The 21,309-nt window shown below is 40.5% G+C and overlaps 1 protein-coding gene across 1 annotated transcript in view; it reads right to left on the bottom strand.

Moving 5' to 3' along the window:
- Positions 1-21,309, bottom strand: part of STMN2 (stathmin 2) — a 57,239-nt gene that overhangs the window by 13,688 nt on the left and 22,242 nt on the right. Inside the window, exons 2-3 of the mRNA XM_010863393.1 lie at positions 14,000-14,095; positions 9,227-9,399 (exon numbers count right to left, since the gene is read on the bottom strand). Coding sequence (XP_010861695.1) covers positions 9,227-9,399; positions 14,000-14,095 — 269 coding nt within the window. The remainder of the gene's footprint in view (positions 1-9,226; positions 9,400-13,999; positions 14,096-21,309) is intronic.

Raw genomic sequence — 21,309 nt, 5'->3', positions numbered from 1 at the left:
TGTCAGACTTTATTTTTGGGGGCTCCAAAATCACTGCAGATGGTGATCGCAGCCATGAAATTAAAAGACGCTTACTCCTTGGAAGGAAAGTTATGACCAACCTAGATAGCATATTCAAAAGTGGAGCATTACTTTGCCAACAAAGGTTCGTCTAGTCAAGGCTATGGTTTTTCCTGTGGTCATCATGGATGTGAGAGTTGGATTGTGAAGAAGGCTGAGCGCCGAAGAACTGATGCTTTTGAACTGTGGTGTTGGAGAAGACTCTTGAGAGTCCCTTGGACTGCAAGGAGATCCAACCAGTCCATTCTGAAGGAGATCAGCCCTGGGATTTCTTTGGAAGGAATGATGCTAAAGCTGAAACTCCAGTACTTTGGCCACCTCATGCAAAGAGTTGACTCATTGGAGAAGACTCTGATGCTGGGAGGGATTGGGGGCAGGAGGAGAAGGGGACGACAGAGGATGAGATGGCTGGATGGCATCACTGACTCAATGGATGTAAGTGTCAGTGAACTCCGGGAGTTGGTGATGGACAGGGAGGCCTGGTGTGCTGCGATTCATGGGGTCGCAAAGAGTCGGACATGACTGAGTGACTGATCTGATCTGATCTGACAACAAAGTCCATCAGCCAAGGCTGCTGAAGGCAGCAGATACGTGAACCTTCTCCTCAGTGAGTTAGTAAGTCCCTTTCCCCTCCACCTCCTCCCATAGATCAGAGCTTCCAGTGCTGCCCAGAGAGGATCTACCTGGACTTTTTTGTGTCCCTTTCTCATGGAGAGAGTTACCACAGACAGTTATCAAGAGGCAATTGTGTCATTCCTAGTTTTAATAGTTTTCAAGAGGCAATTGCATCATTTTTAAATTTCAGATGCTTAAATTTGGAACTTTGTGAAATTGCATTGTAGGTTGAGGTTTATAGTTGCACTTTTAATTTTCTTTTATGAAAGAGTCGAAAGCAGCCAGGAGACAGCAGGGGAAGAGGATGGAGAAGGGAAGCCTTTGGCATTAAAAGGGTAATAGAGCAACACATTCCTTTTCAACTCTGTTGCCGGAATGGGACACATTTGGTCTGTGTGAACACACTTTCCCACGGGGCCCATGAACAGTAATGGAGGCAGGCTTATTGCCCTGAGAGGAGTGTGGCATTTGGCTCAGTTTGAAATGCCTCAATTAACAGCATTAGTACTTTTGCAGTCCTTGGGGCTAAATGAGATTACCCAGCCTAGGTGTCAAGTGCATTTCTTTAGTTCAATTAATGGGGTGAAACAGAAACAGAAGGCAGAACAGAGCGTTCTCATGTGAGGCCGCTGCTAAATGAAGCGGGCCTGCCAAGCTGGGCCAGGCGACCCTTCAGGGCCGCTCACCTGTTATAGCCACCAGTGCCTCCACAGAGGTGTTCGTAGGACCTCACAATTATATACGTTTCAAATATAGGATGAGATGATTATGGAGAGAATTCCTCACTGAGAAAATGTCTTCCTCCCCATTTTGATCCTTCCTCATAAATACTCAACTCTTAAATTCTTCCACGGAGCTAACAGACCTGAGGGCCTCAAGCTCAGTTTCTAAGATTTCTGGAACTGCATTGCTGCAGAAAGTCATAATTCTTCCTTCTTACAAAGCCCGACATTCAGAATAACTTCTCTAACTTTACTCCTGGGGATAAATTGCTTCTCTCATGAATATAGCTTAATCTCTCAGTCACAGCCTAGCTGGTTCTGATTCTCATATTTCTATCAAGGAGCAAATAAGCATTTGGTCCAGAGAACTGCCCTAAAACATGACATGAAATGAGTGTGAGGATCGAGTACACAAAAGTGGAAGAAACACTTTCCTTAATTTCAGTAGAAGTGAAGATTTTGCTACATCGTTGAGTGTGTGTGTGTGCGTGCTCGGTCGCTTCAGTCAAGTCCGACTCTTTGCAACCCTATGGACTATAGCCTACCAGGCTCCTCTGGGATTCACTAGGCAAGAATACTGGAATGGGTTGCCATTCCCTCCTCCATGGGGAATGGCAAGCCACCTTCCCAACCCAGGGATCGAACCCATGCCTCATGTCTCCTGCATTGGCAGGTGGGCTCTTTACCACTGGTGCCCCTGGGAAGCCCTGGTTGAGTGGGTATTCTTGTTTTATTTCTCACTTGAGCACATTAGCAGAAAGGAATCTTGATTGCCTGATGGGGAAGCTGGAGAAGCGGGATTTGTTGAAAGTTGTTAAAAATAAATTGCTTAAGGAAAAAAGATCTGACCCTGGAGAAACATTTCTGAATAGCATGTACCTAATGTTGAAGGTCACAGAAATTTGGAAATAGAAACTGAGGGCATGATAATGATCAGCTGGTATAATGCAAATGTCAAGGCAAAGTATTTACAGAACTAAGACATCCAGCATGACGTTCTGGGAGATGAAGGGACGGATGGTCTCCATATTGCTATTGTAATAGTGGAGGCTTGTTAATGATGAACGGCCTATTCAAGGCATAAACTTCCTCACGCTGAACTTGGTACCGCTGGAATAATTACAAGAGAGGTATGTGAAGGGAAAAATAATGAGATAGTGAGCAGAGTTATTGTACATTTAGGAACACTTTAACTATATAATTTTCCAAAGAGGTTCATTACCATTTCTTATATTACTGAGTATAAGCATTTAATTACTATATAAATGAAATGGAAGATAAATTTGAGTTAAGTGGTATAATAAAACTCATTTTACTTTGTGTACACAGAGCAGATTTAAGACTATAGTTTAGAGAGTGCTAGTGTCTATCTCTGTATGTTCTGAAGTAAGCATATTTCTAACTTGTTATGTTCCTGTCCCCTTGCATCATTTAGCTATATTACTATTCCTTGCCTTCTAGAACCATTTATCAGACATTAGATATCCTAGTTCTTAAGTACTTTTGTGGTAGTAGGTTAGAGGATGTGTATCTTATTATTTGCTTTCCTATTAACAGTGAAAAAACAGTATTAACCCAGCTAAAGTCACAAATAAAGCCTCGTTAAATATGGGTTTTATAGAGGGTTTACTATTCACTTTGTGTAGAAGAATCAGATGTATAAGATGAAATTTAAAATGATTAAAATCCAAAGACCTTTAGAATGAGCCCTTTGCCAGACTCTGTAAGGCACTCACTGCGGTTAACTCCCAGGAAAAGAATCACAGAAGGTGGGGAGGGGGGCACTCTACACAGAGGGGATAACATGCATGAAGAGTCTGTAGGGCACGTGTTATGTTCTCTAAGGAGCAGAATGCTTCCTGAGTGTTGAATTGTGAATAATCTAACACTTTGACTCACAATCCATTGTTATACAAAGCACCCCCTCTTTTTCTGACTTCTACTTGAATTGCTGTCTGCAATGTGAGATGCCTGCAGACAGAAGAGGCAAGCCTATCAGATTTGGTGACAAATGATCCACTTTGAGGCCATATTATTAAGAATAAGCAACACGACTTTCTTTCAGAGGTTCAGTGACTTTGGAGTTGATCGTGCCGATATCGTCTGCGTGCCAGTTATAGCTTACTGGAGTGGGTGAGTAGTATTCTTTGTAATTTAATCTATGTTGTCATGAGATTTTATCAATGTCATCCAATTCCTTAAATTTTCATCATTTTTTCATAATATCAATCTTTTTCCAGCTACTTTTAGTTAGGCTGAACTATTTATATATGTTACTTATCAAACTGTTCTTATAGTTTGATAACTGGTATTTTATAATGTTTAAAAATAGTCACAAAATGTATGTAACATTTCAATATCTGTGTTAATGAGAAAATTTATAAAATCATGAGTTTACTAGATTGTCATCTCTGTGAGGCTGGGAACTAGGTATGTTTTTACACAAAAGTAGCTCACACTTTCACAGTGCTTGTGGTATGCCTTTATGTGGAGTAACTCTTCTAAATCACACAGTGACTCCAGGATGTGGGTCCTACTGTTAGTCTCATTTTACGGATGGACAAAATAAAACAGAGAGAGATTAGTGACCTGCCCAATGTCACACAACCATTAGGTGGTGAAACCAGGCTTTGATCAAAGGCATTCTCTTAACCATGTGTTCTTAACCATGATGTTTTAAAAGATATTCTTAAACACTATGCTTGGCTTACAATAATCATATAATTTATTGTCTAATCTGAGATCCTTATGCAACTGAGACAATACTGATATCTACACAGCAGGAATAAGCTGGAGTTGTCCTGGGCCAACTGGGACCTAGGGTTGACTTAGCTCTGTTGCCTCTTACTAAATAAATGTTTGCTGTGTAAATAAATAAATGGATGGACAGATGGATGACTGAAGTGTTCATATCATTGCATCCATGTGGGTAAGCTGCTGGATGGAATATTTAACTTCAGATAATGAGCTTTATGTTGACTTCATGAGGTAATGTGGTTTGATGGAGATGAATACTGATTCTCAGAGATAATCAAAGAAGGAAGAAAAAATCAGGAAAAGGACTTCTTCCTTTTATAATACTCTTCTATCAGCTCACCAATGGAGCATTAATTCTGGTTCAGAGGAACCTGATGGGAGGAGCGTTCAATGTAGTGACCAGATGGTCAGTGCTGCCATATCAACAGATGGAGTAGGGAGGTGGGGAAACTGCCAAAGCATTGAACACAAAGCGAATTTGAGCCCACAGGGAATGCCCCAGAGGCAGCCCTCCAGTTCTAAATTCAGCAGTCTACAGCAGCACAGCCTAGGTCACGGCTTCCCAGATGTGGTCCCTTGACTCAGGTCCCAGGAGCAAATCTTTCAAGAGTACCAATGGAGGGGGAGTACCAATGAGTACCAATGTTAATAGGTCAGTCGTGTCCAACTCTTTGTGACCCCATAGACTATAACTTGCCAGGCTCCTTTGTCCATGGGATTCTCCAGGCAAGATTATTGGAGTGGGTAAGGGGCCTTGGTGGCTCAGACAGTAAAGAATCTGCCTGCAGTGCAGGAGACTCACCAAGGAAGCCCAATGGAGGGGGAGAGGTCTCATAGCCTTTTTGTTTTAAAGGCCATATCAAAAATCATATTTCACCTTTGTGTCTATATTTACTTTGAGGTAGAATTATGTCAGTGTAGTGAGTTAATGCTTATTTTATGATATTCAGTAATATTAATTGGTAGTTATAGATTGAAGGCAGGAGGAGAAGGGGACAACAGAGGATGAGATGGTTGGATGGCATCACCGACTCAATGGACATGAGTTTGAGCAAGCTCCGGGAACTGATGATAGACAGGGAAGCCTGGCGTGCTGCAGTTCATGGGGGCACAAAGAGTTGGACATGACTGACTGAGTGACTGAACTGAATTGATAGATTGCTTTGATCATAACCATGACAAAAGGAACTGTTTAATACCTATTTAAATGTCCTGTTCGGCTGGCGGAATCTTTACAAACTTTCAGCTTGTAGGAAAGGAAAGAACTAGGGCAAAACAAATGTTGTTGGTCACTAGCTAGGTTGGACATCTGTGTATTTTTGAAAGCTTTCAGTGACTCCTCATTTCTCAGATAAAATGGAGTTTGAACACCTAACTTGGCATTCAAGGCCCTCTACAATCTCACCTCACTCCTCTCCAACTCCTTACCCAAGTCCACTAGCTCAAACTCCTATGTCTTCCCACGGCCCTGAAAACAGACTTTCTGTACTCTCATCTCTGGGAACCATTCTTTACTCTAGAATGCTTTCATGTCTTCTCTATTTATCTGAAACTATTTTTCTAGTCACTCAGGTTTTTAAAGTAGACATTTCTCTGTAAAGATGCTGTGATTCACAGGGAATGAACTGGTTTTTATCTTTCTAATGACCTCCTTTTTCATTTGAAGTCGGTCTTTAAAAATGCTACTTTCTGACCTCAATTCCTACCATCTCCCCCTGCTCCTTCTGCCCTGCCATTCTGTCCTCTGTGTTATTTCCAGAATAGTCCTAGCAGATTGCTACCTCAGGGCCTTTGCCCTTACTATTCTCTTTACTTCAAATTCTGCCCCCAGAGAAGAGTCATGTGGCTTACTCCTCACCTTCCTGCCTTTTTACAAATGTTCTCCCTCACTCCCTTCATGGTTTCTTTCCAATGTTCTTACATTCAAGAGGCCTTTTCTGACCACATCATATGAAGAGCACTTTTCACCCCAGAACTACCATTTCCCTCTGTCCTCCTTTATTTAGTACCATCTTACTGGGCTGGGCATGTGATCCAGGACAGGTCACTGAGACTCAGTTCTATAACTTTTGCTAGAACTATTAGGAAAGAGAAGCTCTCTTTCTGCTGGAGTTGCTGATTTGTGAGAAAAATAATTTGGGACTGACTGAAACAAAAATTCCTTGATATTGAAACCAATTAGTTGCAGAAAGAAAAGAAAAATGTAAAAAGAAATATCAATCTCCTGGATCAAGCTGGTTTTAGTCCCATAGTCTCTTCTGCTTTGAGTTGGTGTTTTGCTTATATGCTTGTCCTCAGTTACTGAGATATATGCACTTGCTAAAGGCTCTTTGAAGAGAATTAGAAGTTCTTCAAATGAGTGCTAATTAAGTCAGCACAACCCAATAGAAAAAAAAAATCACTTAATGATTTCTTAAGTTGGCACTTTCTATTAGTTACATTTTCTTCTAATTAACACTACCAGGATGTAATCTATATAATAATTTTTTGCCTTGCAAATTTTAATAAGAGCAGAAATGTGAAGGAATGCTGATTTTTAAAGAGCTCCAAAGAACATTTTTCCTGGGTGTCACAATGTTGAAAGATTACATTTGTAGATGTCTTTTAGTCACTCAGCCAATTTCTAGTTCAATTCAATTGTTCAAACATAAAAGTGTTGATAATTTATTGTCCTCAGGGTACATGAATTTTACCATAATCAGTAATTAGTTAACTCAGGGATTTTTATGAGAATATCCAGTTAATTTTGGTCATCTCTGTGTTCTTTTAATATTTTCCTTCTAATTAAATATGCCAGCAACACCTTAAACCATGATGTTGAATTTTCATCTCTAATTTTCAAATTCAGGTTAGTGAGTGGCTTTGAATTCTAATCAAGTCATAGCATCCCTATATTTCAACCTATGTCCTATAACTATTACCTATAAGATGCCAATGCTTTGGAGAACTTTAAATTACCTTGACTGTAACATGTTCTCTACTACTGTAGTTAGTTATTAATATCTGTTGGAAACAGACTCAAAGGACAGTAATTACATTAATACAGTTTTACTATGAGAACAAAGTTATAAAGGACAGCAAAAAGTCTGATAAATTTTTCTAAAACAACTTCTTATATATATATTTCGGGTTAGTCACTTAGTTTCCTCCTTTTGAAATCCAACTGTATAACAACAACAATTGGCCAAATACGATAAATAATATTTAAAGAAATACTCATTGGATGTTAAGAGAACTTCACGAGTAAAAACTGAAATTGTGATCAGGATTGACACAATATAGGAAGACTTTCCAACTATAAAGGTTAAGACAAAAAGTAGTTTTGGGTTCAGAAAATTTAATCTAGGATTTACGATCTTTAAGTCTTGTTATTTGATGATATATGGCAACCCACTCCAGTACTCCTGCCTGGAGAACTCCATGGACAGAAAGGCCTGGAGGACTACAGTCCATAGAGTCTCAAAGGGTCGGATACAACTGAAGCGACTTAGCACACACGCACAGGTAAGTGTGTGCATTTGTGTGATTGTGTGTATATGTAGGTATATACAAGCACATAAACACACACACACTTTTGGGTTTGCTCTGCACTCCCTGTTAAAGAATTCAGTTTTTAGGAAAAGAGCTATCTTCATTTTCTTTGTAGGTATCCAACACAGAAGTGTTTAATTTATTGGCTGACTTTTTACAAGCATCTAAATGAAATTTAAAATTATTATAAATGCCATTTCCAGTCATGTTATAAGATCATGCATGCAGCATATTTTTAGTGATGTGGTTCTAAAAATGTACCATGATAAAGTCAGTGAAAAGTACAACATAGTAATTTTATTTGAATTAATCAAGAGCATCTTGATGGGATGGACTTCCATAATCACAAAACTGGTACCCCCATATTCAAGCATAATTTCTGTTTCTATGTACATAGTCCTTGGGGTTTCTGAATGTCTTCCACTTTTAATACCCTTGGCTTTTTTTATTCAGCTGATTGTGGAAAATTAAAGATTTAGTTCTGTAAGAAAAGCTCTTGGATACAAATAAAGAACAATGGAAAAAAGAAAAAATGCCATCAAGGCTTAGATATGAATACAGGAAGATACTCATAGATTCCAGAGAGGGTACTGACCTTGGATGAACTAACTTCAAGGACAGGCACTGAAGCCTAGGGGACAGGGGCAAGCCCCGGGGGTGAACAGCATTTCTGGGCAGGAAACATCTCAGCGGGGTACCTGGTGCTTTTTTGTTCCAAGGAAAACCATCCACGATGCGGACTCTGAGAGGGAGGACTCAAAGCTTTGGCCCCTCGCCCCATGCAACCCCTGGAGGCGCCTTATCTAAGGCTGTGCTTTCCTGACAGTGAGGATAGGCTAAGGCAGGGAGGCTTTTATCAAAAGGGACCCAAGATAGGGAAAGGGCACTAAAGCATTAAAATTCAGTGTCTGAGACCTTTGGTTTTAACTACCCTCAAAGCAGCAGATTTTACTTGAACTAGTCTGGATCTATGTCTAGAAGACCTACATGTGTTGGAATGCTGCAGGTTCAGGCATCATTGTCTCTTGGAACTTCTGCTAGAAGTGTGTGTGTGTGTGTGTGTGTGTGTGAAAGAGGAGGGGGCAGGGAAGGGAGAGAGGGGTAGAGAGAGAAGGTAAGAAAGGAGAGCAGAATTAAAAAACCTATGGATATTGAAGCTCCAACTAAAATCTTAATTTATCTACTTAAAAAGTAACTGTAATAGATATCAGTACTATATGTAACTTTGTTCTGTATTTTCCAGTGTTAAATAAGTGTTAGTCCACTCAGTCGTGTCCAATACTTTGTGATCCGACAGCCTATAAACCTCCAGGCTCTTCCGTCCATGGGATTTCCCAGGCAAGAATACTGGAGTGGGCAGCCATGCCCTTCTCCAGGGGATTTACTTGACTCAGGGATCGAACCTGGGTCTCCTGCATTGCAGGGAGATTCTTAACTGCCTGAGCCACCAGTGAAGCCCTCTATTTCCCAAGTCTCCTGTAAATGTGTTATTATGCTTTCATAATTTAAAAAACAAACGAAAAAACCTATGAAAAAGTTACCTTTCTTCTTTCCTCTGCAGCCTCCAGTTTTTTCTGGATCTCCTCCAGGGACAGGTCTTTCTTCTTGGGAGAAGCTAAAGTTCGTGGAGCTTCTGAGATGGGAGATGGTGGTTTTAAGATCAGCTCAAAAGCCTGGCCAGAGGCACGCTTGTTGATTTGCTTCACTTCCATATCTGAGAGATGAATATTTGAGAAGGTTAAGCATACAGAACACAGGCACGCATTTACTTAAATAATTTGCACTCTGGCAGTTAAAAGTGGCCTTGTTATTCTGATGAAGATGAATAAAATGCTACATGTGATCATTTGCTCTACCTTGTTTTGAACATATAAGACCTCTTTCTTTAGTATATTTAAGGATCTATTTTAACTGAATAAATACTTACAGTGTTAGGAAATTCAACACTGTCCATAGGGAGTTAAATCATGGTAGGCATGCCCAGAAAAAAGTTAGCCTGACTCAGTTTTAAACTAAACTTTATTTTCCTTTTGAACAAACAGGAGCCTCATGTGAAAATCAAGTAGCTCAGATTAAGGTTTATTTATTTTTTGGGAAATCACCTTAGTTGGAAACATTTGGAAACATAGTTGGAAACTAATTAACGAGGAAAGTAGCAAAGTCCTCCAGTTCTCACACCTAATCCTATGGTTGGGAATCACAGGAGCTGGGTTACAACCAATATTACATTCAATATTAGCCTTGAATGGTTGGAAATACTGGGTTGGCCAAACAAACATTTTGGCCAACACGATATTCAACCCATTCAAGGCTAATGTGCAGGGTTTCCTACTGGTTTCTGTTTTGCCTTTCAGTGTGGCTGTTGATCTGAGTCATCAAGCAGCATAACGTCAGCCCTGGGGAGGACACTGTCATGGGAGCCCCTGTCTTCAAGGTGCTTACAGTCTAATGAAGACAGTAAGGCAGAGTCCCATGGTAATGCCTTTGCTTGTACTTTGTTGCTACTTGGAATGCTTCATCATTCCCCCGCTGTAGACAGGAGCCGGGGGGGAAGAAGCATTGTGGTGGTTATCTAATTTGTACACTCTGTACTTTTGAACAATATTTACATTCAACAACTGCATAATTGCATAATAAGTCAATGGAAAAAAACCTGAAAATAAATGCATAATATGATTCAAAATATAAAAATATAATTTATAAAATAAAATAGAGTGACAGCTAGCATCTGCTAGGACATTAATGCAATTACTCATCTTACAGCTTAGTGAAATACGCTGATTTTAAAAAGCTCATTAGACAACTCTCAACAGTGTTTTTGATTTTCATCCTCAGACTGCATCCCTCTCATTTTAGCCCCCTGTTTCTTGTTCTGTCCTCTGAACCCACCCAAATTTAGGCTACTCTCTGTTGTGCATCACCATCTTTCAAGTATTTTAAAATAGTTACAATCTTCCATTTCAATTTTTTCCCCAGGTTAAAACATTGGCAGTGCCCCAAAATGACACTGTTTTTAGATCCTTACTGCTACATCACTCCCTAACTTCACAGGGCTTGCTAATTTATTAATGTCCCTTGAAAATTGTGGTAACCAAGCTGGCCAGGTTTCCAGGCAAGTTCTCACTAGAGCAGAGCAAAGAAGAAATATCACTTCTCTTGATGTGACTATTTGCTTCCATTAAATTCTTTTAGCAATCTGATTAGCGTATTTTGAGGTTGTGGTCTAGACTGATGCCAGGTGAACAGGAACTGAACTTATTTAGATCTGTGAATGTTAACAGATCATATGTGTACGCTCAGTTGCTAATCATGTCTCTTTGTGACCCCATGGACTGTAGCCCACCAGGCTCCTCTGTCCACGGGATTCTCCAGGCAAGAATACTGGAGTAGGTTGCCATTTCCTTCTCCAGGGGATCTACGCAATCCAGGGATTGAACCTGCATCTCCTGCATCTTCTGCATTGGCAGGCATGTCTCTACCACAAGTACCACCTGGGAAGTGTGCTTATACAAAGTCAGTTCAACAAGTATATTAAAAATGATGTGGGTTTTTTCACAATTATAAAAATATTCAAAATCTTTGTGAAGGCATCCAAATTTGTACTTATACCTTAAGTACAATTCTATAAAAAATATGTAAACTTATGGAAAAGGATTTCAAGAGAACAGCAGCAAACAAAAATCACTTGTTTGGTAAAGTGATGGGATTTTAAATGGACAGAATTAGAAACTCCAAAATCAGAACTGCCTGAATTTGCATCCATATAGCGATCCCTGGGTCAGGAAGATCCTCTGGAGAAGGGAATGGCTACCCTCTCCAGTACTCTTGCCTAGAGAATCCCATGGACAGAGGAGCCTGGCAGGCTACAGTTCATGGAATCGCAAAGAGTCAGACATGACTGAGCGACTGCTACTACTTCTACTACTACTACTACTACTAGTAAGCCCTTCTTACTAGGTGTGTGATACTGGGAAGATTTTCTTTTCCTCATCTAAAAGATGCAGATGAAAAGCACCTTTCTCACAAGACCATGGTGAAATTAAAAGATAAAGGATACTTGTCCAAATCAATCAAATTACATACATTAAATATATGCAGGCTTTTGTATGTTACTTCAATACAGCAGTTAAAAAAATTCAATTGTGAACAAGTTCCAAAAAGATTTTAAAGGATACTAAATGTAAAGCACAGGCTTTATAAATGTAAACAATTCTTCTTCTTCTTATTAATTCTTATTATAATGTTGGTCTACCGTAAATGCTTGTTGTAATGTTGTCTACAATAAATATTGTCCAGTACAGAAACACAAGGCAAGGTTAAAGACTTTGGGAATTTGAAATTCTCTACCAATTCTTTAAGGAAATAGTGCATGAGCCATGGTGAACTGTCTTTCTTACTTCTAAGACTCAGCTTATATACAGCTTCTGATTTTCAGTTCCCCCTCTGCAATCCCTAAGAAGGCAGACACCATCACTATCTTCTGTGTCCTACCAGTAAATGTGTATAACCTCTGTCTTAACCGCACTGTGCTCCACTCGCTGGCTATCTGCATGCTGTAGTTCTCCTCTCCAAGGCCATGAGTGCCTGGAAGAGGCCTTAGCCGTGCTTGTCATTGGCTTTCCTGAGCCACAGTCATCACTGAAGCCCCAGTGACAACACACGGTGATACATCAGTGCCTCAGAAGAGTAGTCCAGTGTATTTGCTGACTGCATGGACTTACGCAAAGTAAGCATGGGCCTGCCTGCTAATGAGAATTTTGGTTGGAAACTGAAACTTTTGTGCATGAAAGGCATTCCCTTGTGAAACAGTTAATTCATATTCATGATAGAATCAGTTTGGAAGAAAAACTCCTTTGAGTCCTGCAGTATTTTAAAGGCATAGAAGCCGTTAACTGCCATACATCCCTTTGCCTTACCTGTAATGTATTTCCTTACACACACAGAAAAGAAAAAATTGTCATGAGCCAAACAGGTAGCCAAACATCCCTCATTTTTACTACACATGTAACAGCACCAAACATTTAGATAAATGGACAGAAATAAGTGAAGATGGGCTTCCCAGGTGGTGCTAGTGGTAAAGAATTTGTCTACTAATGCAGGAGATGCAAGGAACGTGGGTTTGATCCCTGGGTCAGGACGATCCCCTGGAGAAAGAAATGGCAGCCCACTCCAGTACTCTTGCCTGGGAAATCCCATGGACAGAGGAGCCTGATGGGCTATGGTCCATGGGGTCGCAAAGAGTGGGACATGAGTGCATTGAGCACATATACACCACGTCAAGTGAAGATGGTATTGTTGATAATGACAGCTACCATTCTCAATGCTTACAAGAAGACAGGCTCTGTGCTAAACATGAAACCATTTAAATGCCACAAACTTGCGTTAAACCATTTAAACTCCACAAAAACGCTGGTAGGAAGATACTAGAGTTAAATAAGGCTCAAAGAATCTGAGTTACCTGCCCAAGGTCAGGCAGATAGTGGCAGAACCAGGATGGTCATCAAACTAAGCAGAATGAACAAGGATAAATCAAACCAAAAGGTTTTCACTGCAAAATAAGGTTCACAGCTATGCCAATCATTTACCCTCTTTATCTGGACTTCAGTCATAAGTCAGTTTTATTATTGGAACATTAGGTTGTTGAGATGCATACAGAAAATATGGGGATTTTATAAAGACCATGTGTACTAAGTTGTTTCTGTCGTGTCCGACTCTTTGCAATGCCATGGACTATAGACTACAAGGCTCCTCTGTCCAGTCCTATGGACAGAGGAGCAATAATACTCCAGGCAATAATACTGGAGTGAGTTGCCATGTCCTTCTCCAGGGGATCTTCTCAACCCAGGAATCAAACCCGCGTCTTTTATGTCTCCTGCATTGGTGCTAGCACCACCTGAGAAACCCTCATAAAGACTATATTAAAGCATAAACTGTTGGTGGCTGATTTTCTTTCCTGAGTTTTCTAACTATAAAGCATTTTCTTGCAAACGGTGATCTCTAATTATAGCTTAGTGTATTATGTTATTTGCAAAGAGAAGCTTTGAACATATTGTGGATATTGATATGCTGGATAAGATGGCTAATAACAGCTCAGCCATCTTTCTTAAGAGACATTAATGTGCTGTTATTAGCATCAAACTCATATTGTTTTCAGCAAATAGCAATCAATAAGACCCATTAGCTAGATCCGGCAAGTCAATAGTAAGATCTACAAAATATTGATTTCATTATATGAGGAGCTGTGAAAGAGAAACAACCACATCCAAGCTTTTTAAGGTGGTCCAGCCAGCAGGGGCATTTTGTAGGCAACTCACCATCGTAAGTGTAGATGTTGATGTTGCGAGGTTCCGGGTAGAAGCAAGAGCAGATCAGGGACAGCATGGACAGTTCCTTCATTTTTTCCTTGTAGGCTGAAACAAACAGCTCAAGATTAGTATCTCTCATTTCCTGAATTTCCTCTGAATGCTTCATTTCACCTGAATGATTGTTATAGCCTCCTGTAGAATGAATGTTGGTAGGGACTCTCTCTCACAAATTCGATGGAAACAGAACTCTGGGGTGCATATTTCTTATTACAGAGGACATAAAAGGCAAATTACTGCAGGTTAGATAAGAAGTGAGGGGAAGGGAGCTAAAGAAAAACAGGAAGGTAGAAGGAATTGAGATCCAGCAAGGTAGGAGGGAGAGACAGGAAAGATATGGAGGAAACAGAAACAGACAAAATGGACAGAGATAAGTTCATTCTATACATGTGTGTGCAGGTCTGTTGTATATAAGTCAGTTTCAGGAGGTGTGCTTTGTTAAATCTGAATGGCCACATATTCATTTGGGAAGAGGCAGAGAACTCATCAGGACAATTATTAAGCAAATACATCCTCCAGGGACCAGTGCTGCTGCCTTCTCTTCATGCCCAAGCGCACTTTCATTTATCTCCCTCTTTCCACAAACAAACCTGGACCAGAGGTCTGATAAGGATCTCCCTTCCTCTCTGCACGCTCAGTTTGGATGCCAAGCAGCTGCAGGGATTCGGACCTCCTTCCTCCTTCAGCCCCCCCAACTCCCATTTCATTTTTCCCTTTTCCCCTCAAGAAGCCTCCTGCCTAGGTGACCGTGGGGGCCTCTTATCACTATTGGCCATCACTGAGACAACAGATGGGGATAAGGAGGTGGGATTCTCTAGCCTTTGTTGATTCTTAATTCTCAAGAATAATAAATTAAGGAAAATGAAAGAAGAATCATAGAGAGACTTTGTTCACTAACTTATGAGAACATATAAACAGATGGTGAGGTCCTAACATATTGAACCTCACAGGGAGCTAGTGCCTCTTGGCAGGGTCTTCTGATGGTTATGCAACCCATGGGAGAGGAGTACCTTGGGAAGGTGAGAACTCGCAGAAGATTGTTTGGGGATTATTGCCAGGTGCATCTGCAGTTAGCCAGTAGAAAATAGATTCAATATTTGGATGCTTTAGAGATACACAAATTTAAGTTGGGAAGGTTCTAACAGATCATTTAGTCAACTGTCCACCCACCTTACCATCAATTTTCAAATGAAATGGACCACAGAGGCTGATGTCATATATGACTAGTGACAAAGTTGCGGTCTTGAGAAAATGTAGTAAATCAAGGTCTTAAGATTGCCAAGAGGTTTCTAGCTACTTGTAAAATTGTCTAGGCAAGAATACTGGAGTGGGTAGCCATTCCCTTCTCCAGGGGATCTCCCCAAATCAGGGATCGAACTTGGATCTCCTGCATTGTAGGCAGATTTTTTACCATCTGAGCCACCAGGGAAGCCCTGTGAACAGCATACAAAGGTCAAATATTGCCATATTGCATACGGTGCAACCTAACACATCCTGAGCTTCTGTCTAAAAGAATCTCCTTCCCTATTTAGTTTATTTCCTTATAATAAGCAACACAATTTGCCTTGTACCAAAACAGTTCTGCTAATACCTATTCTCTGAGATTTTATTGATTGCCTCTGGAATTTTAGAAGGCTGAAACCATATGTCTTTGTCTTATGTGACTATTTAGTTAATAAAATATGTCCCTTATAAAGGTTCAAGCCAATCTTCAGATGGATGTTCAGTGTGAATCACAATACCACATAAGAACATTCTGTGGTTCAATGTATATAATTCCATGAACAGATTAAAACCAAACAGCAAGCCTTTGTAGCTTGTAAGGTTTTTAGTAAGAGGATGCCATATGGTATCTGAAATGCTTTGCAAAATTAAACACATATTAGAAGCACATGTTAAAGATATCAACCTTATTAGGGAAGGACAATCCAAAAGCAAAATAAAAGACATTTTGTCTCATAGGAAAGGGAACCCTCCTACACTGTTGGTGGGGATAAGTGCAGCCACTATGGAAAACAGTATGGAGTTTCTTTAAAAAAATCTAGAAAATGAACTACCATATGATCCAGCAATCCCTCTCCTGGGCATATATTCAGAAAAGATGAAAACTCTAAATTGGAAAGATACACGCACCCCAAAGTTCATAGCAACAAATAGCCAAGGCATAGAAACAACCCGAGTTCCCATCAACTATATTTATGTATTATATACTATTCCCATAATATATTATATATATATAAGAGAATGATATATTGCCATTTGCAGCAACATAGATAGACCTAGAGAATATCAAGCTAAGTGAAGTCAGTCAGACAGAGAAACACAAATATTACATGGTATCACTTTTATGTGGAACCTAAAAAATAATACATTGAATCTATATCCAAAACAGAAACAGACTCATAGACAGAAAACAAACTTACAGTTACCAAAGTGGAGAGGAATTGGGGGCAGGGATAAATGATAAGTATGGAATTAACAGGTACAAACTACTACACATAAAATAGATAAGCAACAAGGCTTTACCGTATGGCACAGGGAACAATATTCAATATCTTGTAATAACCTATAATGGAAAGTAATCTGAAAAAAATATAACGGAATCACTTTGTTGTACAGCTGAAACTAACACAATATTGTAAATCAACTATACTTCAATTAAAAAAAAAAGACTTTCCTTCTTATAGCAGTAATAGATTAAAGGTGTAGAAGAAAAAGACTTTCTGCAAAAGAAAACACTCTTCACCATCAGTCCTTAGTTTCTTGGAAATGCAGCTCACTAATTTTCAGTAAGGTCACTCACTGCTCTAACTGTGCTTGATATGGGTGTATATGTTGTCAGGAACCTGCACGTTCGGCGCCCATGTGTAATGTATAACTGTGATTGATAGAAACGCTGTTTTTCCTACTCTAAGGTGCTCTAGGGACAACCCCAGTTGATATCTGTGGATGATTTCTTTCTTGTGTGTGATTTCTTTAATAGCATCCCTCTTTTTCACTGGGGTATAGTAGCTTTACAATGTTGTTAGTTTCTGCTGTGAATTTAAGTGAGTCAGCTATGTCTGTTCAGATATCCCGGCCCTTTTGGACCTCCCTCCCACCCCATCTAGATCATCACAGAGCACCGAACTGAGCTCCCTGCTGTAGATAGTAGGTTCCCACTAGCTACCTGCTTTACACATGACAGTGCACTTGGTTATTTTTAAAAATCAGGGCCTGTGACTCTACATGGCATGATTGACTCTCTCTAGCAGTAGATATGGAGAAGGCAATGGCACTCCATTCCAGTACTCTTGCCTGGGAAATCCCATGGATGGAGGAGCCTCGTAGGCTACAGTCCATGAGGTCGCTAAGAGTCAGACACGACTGAGCGACTTCACTTTCACTTTTCACTTTCATGCATTGGAGAAGGAAATGGCAACCCACTCCAGTGTTCTTGCCTGGAGAATCCCAGGGACAGAGGAGCCTGACTGACGACTGATGCGACTTAGCAGCAGCAGCAGCAGCAGTAGATATGGCGTAGATTTTCACTCCTATAGTTGCTCTGAATCCTAGGCAACCCCTTAAAGCCAGTTGAAACCACAGCCCAAGGAAATTCTGATTGTTGCCAGGTAGCAAAGTAAGTAAGTAATTAAATGTTAATTGCTCAGTCATGCCCGACTCTTTGCGACCCCATGGACTGCAGCCCACCAGGCTCCTCTGTCCATGAGATTTTCCAGGCAAGGATACTGGAGTGGGTTGCCATTTCCTTCTCCAGGGGACCTTCCCAACCCAGGGGTCGAGCCCGGGTCTCCTGCACTGCAGGCAGGTTCTTTACCGGCTGAGTTGCAAGGTAGCCTGTGAAGATGGGTCTCTTCCTCCCTTGCTGCACTACCCACACTTTCCCCTAGGTGGCACTGCCCTTTCTAATCCTCTCCTCTCATCTACATCCTTCCCAAGATCGGAATCTCCATTCAGATCCCCGCTCCTCACTGTTTCCCTCTCTTAGGGCTGCTATCCACATTGATCTCCTATTGTTCTTGCTGCTACTGCTAAGTCACTTTAGTCGTGTCCGATTTTGTGCGACCCCATAGACGGCAGCCCACCAGGCTCCCCCGTCCCTGGGATTCTCCAGGCAAGAACACTGGAGTGGGTTGCCATTTCCTTCTCCAACACATGAAAGTGAAAAGCGAAAGTGAAGTCGCTCAGTCGTGTCCGACTCTTCGCGACCCCATGGACTGCAGCCTACCAGGCTCCTCCATCCATGGGATTTTCCAGGCAAGAACACTGGAGTGGGTTGTCATTTCCTCTTGTTCTTAGTAGGCTGTAATACCTAATCTTTATTATATTGCTCTACTTGATTATATACTGCTCCTTCACTGGAAGGACTGATGCTGAAGCTGAAGCCCCAGTACTTTGGCCACCTGATGCAAAGAACCAACTCATTGGAAAAGACCCTGACGCTGGGAAAGATTGGAGGCAGGAGGAGAATGGGATGGTATAGAATGAATGAGATGGTTAGATAGCATCTCTGACTCAATGGACATAATTAGAGCAAACTCTGGGCTTTCCAGGTGGTGCTAGTGGTAAATAACCTGCCTGCCAGTGCAGGAGACATAAAAGACACTGGGTTTGATCCCCGGGTCAGAGATATCCCGTCAAGGAGGAAATGGCAACCCACTCCAGTATCTTTGCCTGGAGAATCCCACGGACAGAGGAACCTGGTGGGCTATAGTCCATGGGGTTACAGAGTCGGAGATGACTTAGCAACTGAACAACAAGACTCCTTCATTACTAGTTTTTGATGTGTACTTTTTGTTTATTAAACTAAGCTCTTTAAAGGCAAATGTTGCATCTTACTCATTTATAAACTAATTTACAGCATAGTCCTGAATGGAACAGAAAGCAGTTGCTTTGTGAATCACTGTTGGGTATTTTGCTCATTGATTTTGAATGTCTCTCAATTAAAAAGTATTTATGGTCACTATCCATGGTCAACAGTTTCTGTGAGGCATTATGGAATTACAAAGAGATATGATATATGTGTCCTCATTCTTAAGGAGCTTTCAAGTCAGGGAAGTGAAGTATACAGATGTAAAAAGCGATAGTGTGAAACTGAACCATGTTAGTCGCTCAGTTGTATCTGACTTTTTGTGACCCCATGGACTGTAGCCCACCAGGCTCCTCTGTCCATGGAATTCTTTAGGCAAGAATACTGGAGTGGGTTGCCATGCCCTTTTCCAGAGGATCTTCCCAACCCAGGGATCTAACCCTGGTCTCCTTCACTGCAGGTATATTCTTTACCATCTGAGCCACCAGGGAAGCTAAAAAGCGACAGAAACACATGCAAAATAAGGTAAGTGTCAAATAGAGGTACAGATGAATTGTACTAGAAATTCAGAAGAACCTCCAAGTCCTGGGTTTGTGGCGAGGGTGGTCAGGAATGACTTTATAGTTAGAGTTGCCAGATGTAAAGCAAATAAAAATACCAACATCTAGTTAACTTTAATCCAAATATTGCATGGGACATACTGAAAGCCATTCTATGCTTTTCTGATATTCAACTTTAACTGATTATCTTGTATTTTATTGGGTTCCAAAAAGCTTATTTGGGTTTTTCCATAACAAGTTCCCAAATGGACTTTTTGACCAACCCAAATTTATTATTGTTGACATGGAAATGGTCTTCTAAAGAGACCATATGGAAAACTTTTATGGGTGGAACAGTGAATTCACTTAAGGATGAATGACTCAGCTCATTCCAGGGAGCATCATTCACTTAATCTTTGTGAATGGCGTTCCCTGTGTTTCAGTACACAGCCTTCTCAAAGACTATGCCACAGAGGGATGTTAGAAGTTGTGCCGTGATAGTAAGTCTTCTTTGAGGTCAGTTGTATGCCAGGATTTTGGGTAAGATGTTTTGCACTTTTGCTCATGTAAAAGGATTGTTGGGACTTAAAACATTATGTTTATATTAAAACAAACATGAATATATACTACAATGTTAGTATTTTAAGAATTTTAAATGTGTAAATTTAAAAGAAATTTGACCTTGAGAGTTTGATCCCACCCTTAGGAATATTTGTATGAGAAAGTTTGAGAAGCACTGAGTTGGCACTGGGTTGATTTTCTGTAAGTTCTGGTTTGCCTGTGTCACCCTGGTTTAAGCCCATTAATGACATCCTCTTTCACGGTTGGAAAATTTGTCTGTTACAAGTCATCCTAGCAATAGGTAGTCGTTGAACATTTTGAAAGTGGAATTACCTGATAAAAGGCTCTTCTTAGATCTATTTGGCCATTTTATTCAGGAAAGACACCAGGAGACACACTGAATAAAGTTAAGAAACAACTGAATAAAGTTCAGTAGAGAAGGCAGCGTGACTTTGGGAAATGATAATGCAGAGGAAAAGGAAAGAGAAGATGCTAGAGATTTTATGAAAGGTGAATTGATAGAAATCTGGAGTCAAGGGTAGAGGGAAGAGAGTGAGAGAGCCTCATGGCTGGGTAGCCAAGGGAAGCTCTCCAGAGAAAGTGTTGCTAAAACTGAGTCCAGTAAGATAAGCTGGCTTTGCAGAAAACAGACCATGGGTTGAAGTACTGAAATATATATAATTTGGATAAACTTTTTATTACCAATAAAACAAATCCCAAGCAAGGGCAAAGGCTATTAGAAACATGTTATTAAGATTTCACTATTGAAATTTCACCCTTTGAATTGACAATCATTTCCTTCATTGGTTTTTGGAAGTCAGCATATATTAATCTTTTCACTACACTCAACACCAAACAGAGTGTACATGCTTGTAAGGATGTGGGCAGAGGTAGGTAATTCCATATAATAGTTTTCATTGTTGGCTGCATTTGCTATTAACTATTAATGTTTTCAAGTAAGTGTATTTCTCTAGTAAATTGATTTAAAATTCAACCCACATGATGTATAATGATTTTATAGCAATATCCACTTAACCTAATGGTGTATGAACACATAGTTTTTCCATTTTTTCCAAGTGGCTACAATGAACTCTGAATAATAGCAATGTGTATGCTAAGTTGCTTCAGTCATGTCTGACTCTTTCTGACCCCATGGACTGTAGCCTGCTGACTCTTCTGTCCATGGGATTTCCCAGGCAAGAATACTGGAATGGGTTGTCATTTCCTTCTCCAGGGGATCTTCCTGACCCAGGGATCGAACCTGGGTCTCACGCATTGCAGGGAGATTCTTTACTGTCTGAGCTACCAGGGAAGCAGGTGGTAAAGAATCTGCCTGCAGTGCAGGAGACCTG

The sequence above is a fragment of the Bison bison genome, unplaced genomic scaffold (genome assembly GCF_000754665.1).
Source record: "Bison bison bison isolate TAMUID 2011002044 unplaced genomic scaffold, Bison_UMD1.0 scf7180017864491, whole genome shotgun sequence".
Lineage (NCBI taxonomy): Eukaryota > Metazoa > Chordata > Mammalia > Artiodactyla > Bovidae > Bison > Bison bison.
Note: the sequence above shows the minus strand (reverse complement) of the source record. Positions and strands in the feature narration are given on the sequence as shown.